Source organism: Anoplopoma fimbria, chromosome 20 (genome assembly GCF_027596085.1).
Source record: "Anoplopoma fimbria isolate UVic2021 breed Golden Eagle Sablefish chromosome 20, Afim_UVic_2022, whole genome shotgun sequence".
NCBI classification, from domain to species: domain Eukaryota; kingdom Metazoa; phylum Chordata; class Actinopteri; order Perciformes; family Anoplopomatidae; genus Anoplopoma; species Anoplopoma fimbria.
The window spans coordinates 8,695,000-8,707,988 of record NC_072468.1 but is presented as its reverse complement, the minus strand read 5'-3'; the positions used below and the strand labels follow the sequence as shown (position 1 = coordinate 8,707,988).

The window sequence follows — 12,989 nt, the reverse complement described above, 5'->3', positions numbered from 1 at the left end:
AGTGAAATGATTGACCCTGCCCTTTCGTCACAAATATCCATCAGAGGATTTTCCTTAGGATGTGAAATGTTGATCTTATAAAAGGATAGGGTCCAGAAAGCTGAGAGACTGATTAATGTAGAGGATTACAGAGGTCCATGGGAACCTCGGCTAGCAGCACAAACAAAGCATTGCTTTAATGCTTAACCAGCACACATTTTCAGGACCAAGCTTTTATAAGTCTTGACTGGGCAGAAAACAAACCTCATCCTTGTGTCACGCTCACACAGTGACTCAGTGGGAATCAGAGCTCCAGACTGCATTGGCTGAAGTCGGCGTCAGGTCATCCAGCTGTTCTCTCACCAGCACCTTTTACCAATTGTGACATAATTCTGTTGGAGTGCATGCAGGATTATGAAACCCTTATCATTCCTTGCTAGAAACGCAGACCGGCTGGAGGGCATTAAGATTCTCATGGAAAACCCAGACGATCAGACGCTGTGCAGCAACCAACAAAGCATGACACATAACCAAAGGAAAGGAATGAGAGAGCCACGAAGGAAACAGAGATATTTCCATTTCAGAATTAAAAGCTGGACAGATTTGTTGCTATTTGTTTGTTTGTGGTTAACTCTATTTATGTTGGCCTCGGGATAGTAGAAAATGCAAACCAGGTGAGGAAAAAAAAAAAAGTCGATGAGTGTAGCAGCCAAACCAGAAGAAATTTAACATGAGAGCCTAATTACTTCCAGTTGCTGCAGAAGGTTATCAGGACCGGCGCCATTTGGCACACCAGCACATCCTCGATGCCCAATCAGATACACTGTTGTTCAGCACTCGCCAAGAACAGAGACTCTTACTCGTAGCCTTTCATCTGATGGGCCGTCTAGCAAAGTCACATGCAGAACCTGTGGTTGCAAATGGGGCATCCAATTGCAGCGCTGTCTTGGCACGGGCTCTACGTTTTTATTCAGCAATCGCAGGCTCAAACGAGGCTTCATGACAGCGATATAAAAAACCTCAATAAACAAAAAACATCACTGTTTAATCAAGGGGACAAATATAAGTTCTTGGGATTTAGCTCTGAAAGCATGCACCGTTTCTATCTCACTACTGTATTTTGTCAGGCTTGATGTTTTTGCAGTTTCTGTGAGGAAAACGGCAAAAGACAGACAGGAGTTTCAGTTGTCATTCTCTCCAATCTTTATGACTGACCGCACTTGTGACAGTCACCTTCACCTACAGTAAAGAGCCTGTGAATGGGCATCTGTTGGCCTGCCGACACACTGACAGCTCAGTGGAGTGTTTGAGGAGAAACGGCCTCCCTTATTTGGCGCTAAGAGCATTTTTAAGGAGCCTGTTGTTGTTGTTGTTGTTGTTTTTCAAGGCCCCGACAGGCGGAACTAGCGTCAGAGCGACGCACCGATGGCCGGGATTCACACAGATGCCTCATTAACGCGGGATCAAGCAGAGAGACAGAGGACGTCTGTGGAACTCGGCCAGCGCTCTCTTCCTCGCCACAGAGAACCCTTTCTACGCCTCGCACCCCCACTTCATCTCTTTATTGCGCAGTGAGCGCACACAAAACACACCTATAATATCCGGTTCCACCTCTGGAGAGGGAGGAGGGAGTGTTGGGCTGCAAAGCGAGGTGAGGCTGTGTGCACGCATCAGCCCCGCGCATATAGGCGTGGGAGTGGGGGGATTAAAAGGAAATCCAGGCCTGCAGATGTGAGGACAGGCCGCTTTCAGCGCCGCGTCCCTCAGCATCAATTAGCAGCTTGTGCTGTGACTGGCTCCTGTTAGGAGTGAAGTGGGCCGGCCCAGGGAGGTAAACATGCCTCGTCCCCGAGGGCCTCGCTGAAATCAGAGGGGGGGCAACAATGTGCCACTGCCTGAGCCACAGAGGCCTGCCTGTGCACGGCCACTAACTCTCTTTAGCAGTCATTTCCTAGCCTCTCCTCCAATTTCCTCGCCCCGGTTCATACACGGGGCTGACAGTGGACGGTTCACCCGGCTGCATAAGAAACCCTTTTTTTCCCCCTGCTATGACTCTGACCTGTGTGTGTTTGAGGGGACCTGTGTTTTGGGTCACTTTAACCCAGTGATGAGAGGCTCAGGTTGAGTATATGTGAATAGGTGTAGGAATAGTTGTGTTTTTTTGCATCTCCTCTGATTTTTTTGTCACTATAAAGATATCTTAGCTTGTCAAAATAAAATAAGAAATAGAAGAAAAAAAAAAACATACTGGCTCCACAGATCCTTGTTGCTAAAACTTTAAAGCCCAGTATAATTTCATTAAACCACACTTTTTTTCCCCAAAAACAATGTAACAACAAAAACTATGAGCTCAGTTAGGATTGCCAACTTAAAAAGGGAGGAGAAAAGCCTTCTTGTAAACAGAGGAACAAAGAACTGTGGATCTCATAACATTGACTCTTAACAACAGTCATAGAAAAAAGAAAGTAAATGGAGAGAAAGAGGAAAGAGTAAGAAAGAGGACAGTGAGTAAAATGGATAAGGGAGTGTTAGTCTTAAAACCGTGAGTTAAATGGTATTTCTGTGTCTCTATTTATGTTTTAAACACATCTTTACTGTTCCAGTTAAGGCTCCACATTTGCATGTCTGAGGCCTGGTTCTCAACAGACCTTTATTAAAAACAGACAAAATATAGCGAAACATCTTGAGTGCCAGGCCAGTCACATGAATGTAGGTCAACTTATCTGGCCCTCTCTAAGAGCCCTCTTGTACACTGGGTCCATTCAGGGCCCCAAGGTGTAAATTGAGATGTAAACAAACAGTTTACTGGGCCAAGTTTAGGCGCTGAAGCTAAAGGTCCCAGTTTGACCTCTATAACAAACATCATCATCCCCTCAGTCTGACTAGATTTTAAAAGGAAATTATTGGAAATCAGCTCAGTTAGGTGTACACAGTTCTCTGAACAAATTCAATATGCATCAACAGAAAACAAAGGGGGTTTTCAAGATGGTGACTTTAAGAATGGTTGGTATCAACAGAGCTCTCCCACCGAACTACGGCAAGATTTCTGCCAATGGTGCCAATTTCTAAAAAATGGTGGCAATATGAACATAGACATCACTGTTTACTCTCTGAAGCATTCTGGAAGCATACAATTACCAAAAAAGTACTTCAAGAATGTACTTCAAGAATTCAAGAAAAAGGCTGTCGGGTTTTCTCAGCACACCTTTGTTATGTAAGATATTATATATATAATCTGTGTTACAATCTATTCTCACGTTACTTTTGTAGGTTCAAATAGAGATCACACCAGCAATGACCCCAAATTGGGCCAGGGGTGTGAAGTGGGGGGCCCCTTCCCCACCTCCTACCCCACTACTTCCCTTAATTTGCTCAGGCCACACCTATCTTCGAACTCGGCCTTCATTATGATCTCAACTACACACTTGTAAAGTTTAGTAACAGCATTTTGCATGGCTGTGGCGCTATCACGTTGACAAAATCCGTCCACAGACAGACAGACAGACACATAGACATATAACAGAAATATTTACAGCTGGATTAGTACTCAAAACCATTTCTGTGACAGTTCCCAGTACAGTCGATGTCTCCATGACCACTGTTTTTCCCATGATAACACACACACAGACTCACAAGGTGAAAACTGTTTCAGCGCTGCTGTCACTGCTGGTAATCATCAGATTGTGCTGGATGTGTCATGCTAAATAAATCATAGTGCTGCTCTTCTGATTAGGGCCCTGTTTCTCATAAACCATAACCTTATGTCAAAAAGAGGATGTGGCTTTTTTTTATGCTACAGTAAACAAAACCTTCTGTTTTGTGCTGCAGTGAAATCCAACTGACTTCCTCTTTAGTGGCACAACATTTGACAGTCTAGTTTGTTTTGGTAAATTAATTCAAAAGGATTTGTTACATTTCTACACACAGCATGTTTATATGAATAATTAAACAACAGCCACTCCTTATTGCCTTCTCTCACAAAAAAAGTTTTTTGTTTTTTGTGTCTCTGGTTGAACGCACTGGGTGCCCTTAACTTTCATCTTATTAGTCGTAAAGCATCGGCGCACACACTCCACCTCGCCCCACCACACCATGCACGCTTGCACATGTGAAAACAAACACACGGGGTTGATGTACAGCATAAGGCAGTCTCAGGAGTGGAGTCATTAACTGGCCTAACAAACACGTGTCTGTGCCGCCACCAGCTCGCCACTCCTCGCTTCACAGACACTAGCCTGTTTGAACTCCAGTGTCCCACTTATCAGCTCGCTGTGTACACCACCCAACTGTTGCAAACTGACTGCGACTTTATCAGAGCGGAGCAGCTTTTAACAAAAACACGTATGGCGATTGTACTATTGTATCTGCAAACTCATAGAGAAATAAACCAGAATAGATTCAAGATTAAATTGTTATTCCTGTAGCTTCCGAGAGGGGAACACATTTGGCCGTTGATAATGCTCGGAGAAAAACAGCTCAGAGGGAAGAAATAGAAAGTTTAAGTGTTCTAAAATTAGTCTGACTCTGACAAAGAGCAGTCAGACCAGGCTCTGTTTGTAGGTCACACTTGACATAAGAGTGGCCCTGCATACAGCCAGTTGTTCAGATGGTCAGTCAGCACCATGGACAGAGACGCTGTCACCACAGCTTGACCTCTGGGGCCCCATGCAGCCACACAAACCAAGAGAAAACACTGGAAAAGGCTGAAACACTACCAGAAGCTTTTTTTTTGTTTAGCATGGTAAAAAAAAATACATCAGGGTAATTCAACAGCAAAGGGCTGGTCTGATGAATCATGTTAGAAATCTCGGCAGCCCATAGTCTTCCGCTTATCTCACGACCCATGAGGAAGTGGCTCAGCATTATTTTTTGAATGATTATGAAACTGAAAATTCTGTCCCTCATTTTTTTTAATAAGAAGAGACAGTGAAAGCAACCTATAATCTAAAAACATTTTGCCTATACTTGACAAGGTATTAGCTACCATAATGAGCAGACAGCAGCTTGTCACAATATGCTGACTGTTGGAAGACAGGCTGGTTCTCCATTCATTATGCTAAGCTCCTTCCACATCCTAAGAGTCTTTGTAAAACAATACGTGACAGTGCAACACTAACAAAAGCCCCTCTCTGTGTGACAACGCCGTTTGGTCTCTTTAAATCTAAATATAACCGCGTCTAAAGCTGATACTTAAACCTGCTGGCTAAAGTTGCGTTCACTTGCATCTCGAGTGCTGTGAACGGCGGTGCATAATTAAAAAAAGAGGACTTATAAACAGCTTAATAAACTATTAAATACATATGCAATATCTCAAATAGCACTGCTGCTGCTCTCGTGGTGAAGAAGACAAGGAACGTCACACGTCACGTAGGAAATTGAATCTTGGTACGCTAGGTGTCAATCTTCAGCAGTAGCACTATAGTAACTTATTAGCAAAACGTTGTTGTAGTCCTATAACTCATCACTGGTTGAGCATCTCCACTTGCTAAAAGTTAATCTTCACCTCGTGACTTAGTTGTGACATTACAGACCATCACAGTGAGGGTGGTCGTTGTCGCCTCTAATATTTCCTACAGCGTGTGAAGGCAGCAGCTCTCCTGTCAGCCGTGTCGCCCATAGAAACAAGCCGTAAACTAACACGACTGTGTCCCCACACTGACCTTGTTTAGGGCGGGTGTTCGGGTAACATCGTAGCCCCTCTTCTTGGTGTAAACGAACGTTTTGCCTCGTTCCTCGGAAGTGTGCATCTCTGTTTCCACCGACTCCCGTCTGACCAAAGCGGCGCGGTCCATGTTGTGTCCTCTTTAAATAGAGCGACGGTGAACCGTTGTGAACTCAACAAGTGGATGAGCAGGTCTGACCACTGAGCTCGGGTTCTCTGCCCATGTAGTCACTGACGGTCATTTAAGAAGAGCCGGAGTCTCCTTATCAATGAGGGCTGTTTTGATTGTTTCCAGTAGTTATCTGAAGATCTTCATATGTGCAAAGTCCCTCAGTGGTATCATCTGGCAACAGGTGCATGGTTTATATAGGGACACATAAAAATGAACAAACGAACCAAAGTACACTTTTTGTATTCATTCAAGTGCTTAATTGGTCTATTAAATAAATACTACATATGAAATAATAAAGACAAAGTCTCACACAATATTGCAGCAGGAGTTGCATTGGGTTATTTCATGGCAGCTGTTCTGTAGTTATATAGAGACTTAAGTGTATTGGTTAGGCTACAGGGTTATTAATGTAAGGGTCTTGCATATTTAGAATAATTGTTTTTATAAAACACATACATTAAGTTCATTTATATAGATTTTTATTTTCTTGACGAACTGTCCATAAAGACAAAACAACTTTCAACCAGAACTAAATTACATAAAGTATCCAATTATTAGCAGTAGGCTACAAGTAGCAAAAGTTATAGTAGCAACAGGAGATATATATTATCCTGAAATGGGATCATCTGCATAATGAGTACTTTCACGTTTAATTTTGAATGCAGGACTTTTAGCCTACTTGTAGGGTTAACTTCATTTATACACGCTGGTTTTACAATTTTTACTCAAGTAAAAGATTGTGTGCTTTTCCACCACAGTGCTCTAGTAAACTATTTAATCATAAACAAATAAATGGTGATGACACATTGAATTGGCGAGGTTCGTGCGCTGTAAAGCTGACACAGCCGGAGCCACGGGCCACTTTCACCTCTGAACTTTCCAGGCAAAGTTTTTCTTTTTTAATAAATTTGCAAAAAGTTCTACATTTCTGTTTTTTTCTGTCAAGATGGGTTGCTGAGTGTACATTAATGCGAAAAAAAATGAACTTTTTCGATTTTAGCAAATGGCTGCAATGAAACAAAGAGTGAAAAATTTAAAGGGGTCTGAATACTTTCCGTACCCACTGTAGCTGCAGCAGTTATACTAATAATACTTCTATTACAGTAACCAAGTCACACTGAGCAAGCAACATTCCCAGGAAATTGTTGAGTTTAAAATAAACAGTTCTCATATTTTAGCATGTATTATTTAAACTATCCCCCAGTTTTTCCCTAGTTTTTGATGAGTCGTGACATTTGTCACAAACAGAGATCATTTTATGACTTGGTGTGTTTGAGAGCTGTGACAGGAGTGAGGATGTTTGAAGACAGGGGCAACCTTCAGCCTTCACACACAGTTTCAGGTTATGCAACATTTGGCAGCAGAGACAGTTTGGCAGTGAGAAATACCCTGCATGGCATTCTGGGAGTGGGAGAAAGGTTACTGAACCCTCAGTCCATTTCCTCATGTTGATGAGGTGACTGCTCCAAATTCACTGCAGTCTCTCTGAGATAAGGGGAGTTTGAGCCCTGAAGTGAACACATCTGATCACTGATTTTTACGTCAAGGTTACGCTCGTGCCAAGTGTGTAAAGTCATTTGGACTGATAAAGACAGTGTCTGCACAACGGAGAGGATAAGAGCCTATAGAGAGTGTAGAGGGCAGTTGAACCACTGGCTCCTCATGCAGTGCTATATAGTTTATCAGATCACGGTTTCCTGCATGTGGATTCATTTATCCTTTTTGTGGCTTTGCCCTCATTGTTACCCCTAAAGTCAGCCTACTTTCTGACAGAAAGAGTGGAGAATATGTCCGAACTTGCTGCATTCAGACATCACGTCTCCCATAAATCATGCCATATTGTGGCTGTGTATCAATTTGGAAGAGCCCCACTACTATTAGAGGAGGGATTTATAATGTCTCCTCTCTGATTGACTCATTAATTCACTGTTGAACATACAAAATAGCAGCTACAGCATACTAAGAACCCTTGGGCTTTTCTTCTATTAAACTACTGTTTACAGATACTAATACAGTAGTATCTCCAGTACATTTGGGCACCTGTCCACAGGCCACCAACCAATACATATCAACAGGCTGTTGGGGTTCACATGGGGTCACATGGGGTTTGTATCGGCTCCTGCTGGCAACAGACTCAGTGACAGGCTACTTTGTCCTCGAGGCTCAGGGCAATACCATACTGCTGCTGCTGCCCAATGCACCAACCAGATTGAGCTCTGTGCACTCAAGAACTGAGCCCATATGCCTCATCAGGTTGGATTGATAGTGGGACATATCTAAAAGCAACCTAGCAAAGCATTTTGATTAAAATGTTGCAAAATTCTGCAACCTTTTGCCAATCAAGCCCCGCCCATTTAAAACCAGTGACAGCAGCACATAGAAAACAGCATGAATAATGACTTTTTGACAATAAATTGATGCAGAAATTCCCTGTCAATCTAATAATACAACCAACCTGTTTTAGCTTGGTGAAAGAAAGAAAGGTTAGTGGAGAAATCTCACATCCCATTAACTTAGAATATATATTTTGCCAAACCTGAAAACATACAGTTTTCACCAGACACTGGTAAAATTAAAAAAGGTGTCAGTGGCTGAAAAATGGAGGGAATGTTGACAGACTTGTTCTAATAGCAGTTGCATTCTGTGTGTCAATGTTTGACATTGATCAATGACTTCGGCCAAAGCACATTCTTATACAGCTGACCAAAAGATGAACCCTTCCTGATCACCTTGTTTATCAGGCTTTCAGTCTGTGTTTGACTGACTCTTCTGGAAGACCAAAGTCTGCCTTTCTGTTTCTGTACCAGGAGCAGGCAGTTATTTTTTCCAGCGTTGAGACAGAACGCCAGTTGGCAGTGGGAGGGCATGAGGAATGCTGGGAGAGTTTGGGAAGCACAATCAGCCCACCAATTGAAGGCTGATTACAGTACTGCAACAGCTGGATGTTGTCATTGATCAGATTCTAAAAATGTTTTATTATCCAATAGCAAACATTTTTTAATTCCTAGCATTAGCAGCACTGGGCACAAACCTTGTTCGGGATAGACCACCCATACAGTGCAACAGGTGGTTAGCAAACCAAGTGTATATTAAAGGCTTTCTTGAACCAGGTATAGGCCCCATTTTGCAAAATACAGCACTACAGACAAATCAAAAGGACAAATCCCTCCAGGAGATGTGCCAGTACAAGCCTTTGTAAGACAATTTCTACCCCCACACTTCACTTTATTTTCCCCTCAGACAACAGATCTTAAATGCCTACCTGGGTTGCAACACTCCTGGCTGTTTGACCAGGGAAAGAGAAAGAGCCTTCGTAGCTCTGTGAGGCTGTACTTAGCAGTGCTTTGAGCTAAATGCTAATGTTAGCATGCTAGTACACTCACTATGGCAATGCAAATTGGCACAAAACACAAAGTATTCTAATGGGAATGCCATTTGTTTTGCAGGTTATTTGTCATGAACCACAGTATTGGACAAAAATAAATCTTGACCTGTAGAGAAGTCATTATGATTCATTTAAACTTTAGTAACTAGTTACTTTGCAGATCCAGATTAATGATACAAAATAGAACCAGCAAGTAAATTACGATGTATGTATTATTTAACACTTAATTGATCACCAGGGGGACATTTACAATCTATCCAGCAGGATATAAGTAATCCTAATTAACCCCACCTTCACCAGCTGAAACATTAAAGTAACATTTATATATATATATATATATATATAAATATATATATTATAAATATTATATATATGTAAATTACTCATTGGTCTAATATACATCATTCTAAAATGGACCTGTTAACAAAATGTGATTTTTTTATTTCTATATATGTTTTACTCTAACTTTAAGTTTATTTTGATGCTCATCCTATTGTACTTTACTTGAGTAAAGATTTTAATGCAAGACTTTTACCCTGGTGATATTCCTACTTTTGCCAAAGTAACATTTCTGAGTGTTTTTCAACCACTGGACTCTATCTTGGTTTTCAGCAGATGAAGGGCAAACAGTCAAGGCCATGATCTGAAAGAGTGTCTGGCTGACCTGCTGCAATCTTATCGGCTCTGCAGATAATGAAAGAGAATAGAAAGCTATGACTGTTGATGTAATGACATGATAACTAGTTATAACCGGGCGGAGACACTTCTTGGGGCGGATGAGGTCGAGCGCTCGTCCCCACAAGGTTGGTGGTTCGAACCCCTCTTCAGCCAACATGCCGAGGTGTCCTTGAGCAAGACACCTAACCCCAAGTTGCTCCCCGGGCGCTTCTTAGCAGCCCATTGCTCCTCCGGGATGGGTCAAATGCAGAGAATTGTAATTTCCCCTTTGTGGGACTAATAAAGGCTTAATTATTATTATTATTATTATTATTATTATTATTATTATTATTAATTATTATTAATTATTATTATATTATTATTATAATATTAACAGAATGATTGTTGATTCTGAAATAAACGTGACAACTAGCGAGGTTACTCACATAAAAAGCTACCTTTGATTTCATTTCATCACCTCTCCTCATCAACTGTTCATGACCTGGTTGAACCAGATGTCTTATAGACGTAAATCTCTTGTAATTGCATCTTAATGACAAGCGTGGTCCTGACTCACACACAGACACACACAAACATACTGTGCTGAGGAACTGCCTTAATGTATGATCTGGATCCACGCGGTCTGCATCATACACAGCCGTCCTTTTTCCCCCCCCTTGTCTGTGTTTTGACTCTTGTTTATCCCTGTGGGGCTTTTCTGGTCAGGAAGAGGAGGAGGCAGCAGACAAAGACAAATACAATTACTGAGAATCAAATCACCCGAAAACACATGGTTTTCTCCCTCACCTCCAGTTATTCTGCGTACTGACAGCAACACCTGGCTGTACTTCCTGCTCTGAAGCTGATGGCGATCTAAACGTGGTAGTTAAATGTAATTATAGCCAGACTCTATGAAGAGGGGAAACCATACCTTCTGATTGCTTTGGCTTCTGCCTGTATAAACTAAAGGGAAGAGAGTGCATGAGAAGGTTTGAGCAATGTGGCTTCTGAAGTGTTGTATGGTGAGTTAGCAGCTCTTAGGTAGACTCCTGCTCAGTGGAAGAAATACATCACACCTGATAAAAATGACATTGGTCACTTACTTTAAGTGAGCAATAGAAATGTGGGATTTGTTTCAATGGTTGAAGGAAAAACTCCAGGTGTTAAGGGACTGTGGATTTAAAAAATAAGGAATAGTGCCAATGGGTGATAAGACTTAAAGGTCAAAGTACAAGGTAACACAGAGCTTGAGGAGAAACAGTCCCTCTCACATGTACGTAGGTGCGCTCACCTGCTTCAGGCCTTTGGGGCATTTTGACCTTTCGGCCTCTTTCATCATCACTGCCTTGGACCAATAAACTCTGGTGTGTTTCCGCAGTGGGTTCACAGACTGAAAGAACAAGCATTCCCATAGTTAGCCATTCCACAATTCCCCCAGGTTTCCAAAAGCTATTCCAGTTTTACAAAACTGGCAGCGCGTAAATTCAAGTTTGATCACTGGCAAGAGGTACATCTGAACAGGAAGCACATTTCCTCCTTTTAGGTACTTTTATGAGGCTGTAACTGTTGCTGTTTGGACCCTGAACACAAAACATACAAAAGAGCAAAGAGGCGTCGGCCCCGCTGAGCACCTTCAGTACCAGGGTAGGAAATGGGTGGATGTTTTGGGAGGGGCTCCTAAGGGACGCTGCACTTCGAAGCCTGCTGCAATATATACATACATTACATTACATTACATTACATTACATTACAGTCATTTAGCAGACGCTTTTATCCAAAGCGACATACATAGATGACTGCCCTGGCTCCTTCACATTCTCTCTTTTTTCTCTCTCTCTCTCTCTTACAAGTCCATACATGACCTTCCCCCAGCCCCTCAAAATCAATGGGCCCTTTCACTGATCACTCTTCATAATGACCCACTGTTTGAGCCCACAGATATTTGGAGAGGTGGAAAAAGAGAGAGCTTTGAGCTGCAGCTTTTCTGTCATGCATTATTAGAGAAAGCTGGGTTGACATGTACTGTGAGACGGAGCTTGATCATAATGGGCCAGGTTGAGAAGAGGAAGCCCTGAACATATCCTGAGGAAGGTGCCGCTGAGCCTTTGCCTTAACAAGCATGTGTCAAGTGCAGAGATGGTATTGATTTGAGAGTTGAGGTTTTTTTTTTTAAGTCAAGCTGTGTAAAGTTACTGTAGTTTTTCAATTTTTGTAGTAGTACTAGGACTTTTTCAGTAAATTAAAATACGTAGATAAAAGTTAAAGGTATTTAAGATAGTTTTAGATAAATTACACTAATGTTGAATTAAAAAACATATTAAGGCTTCAAATAGATTGCATGGAATGTTAACTTATACACAAATATAACAACATCAGAAACAAGACCACTTATGTCAAAACCAACAGACGGGCACTGTGCAGTCCATGCATTCAACTGATTATCAAATATAAATAAACAAAAGATTATTAACATAGATAGACAACTGCCTCTCTCAGTGTAGCGTCACCAGAATTAACCAGAAAAGAGACAAAACTGAGACAATGAAACAAAAATGGTCGACAACAAATTAATTGAGGACACCTCGAAGCCTTAAACTGCTCTCAGAACTCTACCAATAGAATAAAACATCACCATGGACAAAAACTATATAAACTACACAGCGGTCACAGACACTAACACGCACATATTACAGCAAAGGAAAGACATTTTACACCCCGCGTGGGGCGCACACGCAATTACGTTGCTAGGCAGCAAAGTGACTGCTGATGTCATCATCCGGAAATTCAGCAGTGTGTTGTTGCCTCACCTGTCTGAACAAGTTTTCCACAGTCACCTCCAGGCTCCACATTCATCCTCGAAGCATTATATCCAGTCCACTTGGCCTCTATGTCCCAGTAAAACCAGTCCACTCTCTGGTCCCACTAGGCTCCTGAAATGAAAAACCATTTGAGCTGAATGAGGCTCTACCATCACATGAGGGATTAACAGTCCAGCAGAAAGTCCTCACACACCTCACTGTAGGGAGAACCAGTGGCTTGTTAGCATTTAGCATGTTAGCCGAATTCTAATTAAGATATATGCAAAACCTTTTTTTGACTATACCGAGGTACAATAATGCTAATTATAGCCACTC

The 12,989-nt window shown here is 41.9% G+C and overlaps 1 protein-coding gene across 1 annotated transcript in view; it reads right to left on the bottom strand.

Moving 5' to 3' along the window:
• Window positions 1-5,829, bottom strand: part of me1 (malic enzyme 1, NADP(+)-dependent, cytosolic) — a 70,865-nt gene extending 65,036 nt beyond the window's left edge. Inside the window, exon 1 of the mRNA XM_054621451.1 lies at window positions 5,640-5,829. Within this exon, the coding sequence (XP_054477426.1) occupies window positions 5,640-5,771 (132 nt within the window). The 5' untranslated portion in view covers window positions 5,772-5,829. The remainder of the gene's footprint in view (window positions 1-5,639) is intronic.
• Window positions 5,830-12,989: the final 7,160 nt, after the last annotated feature.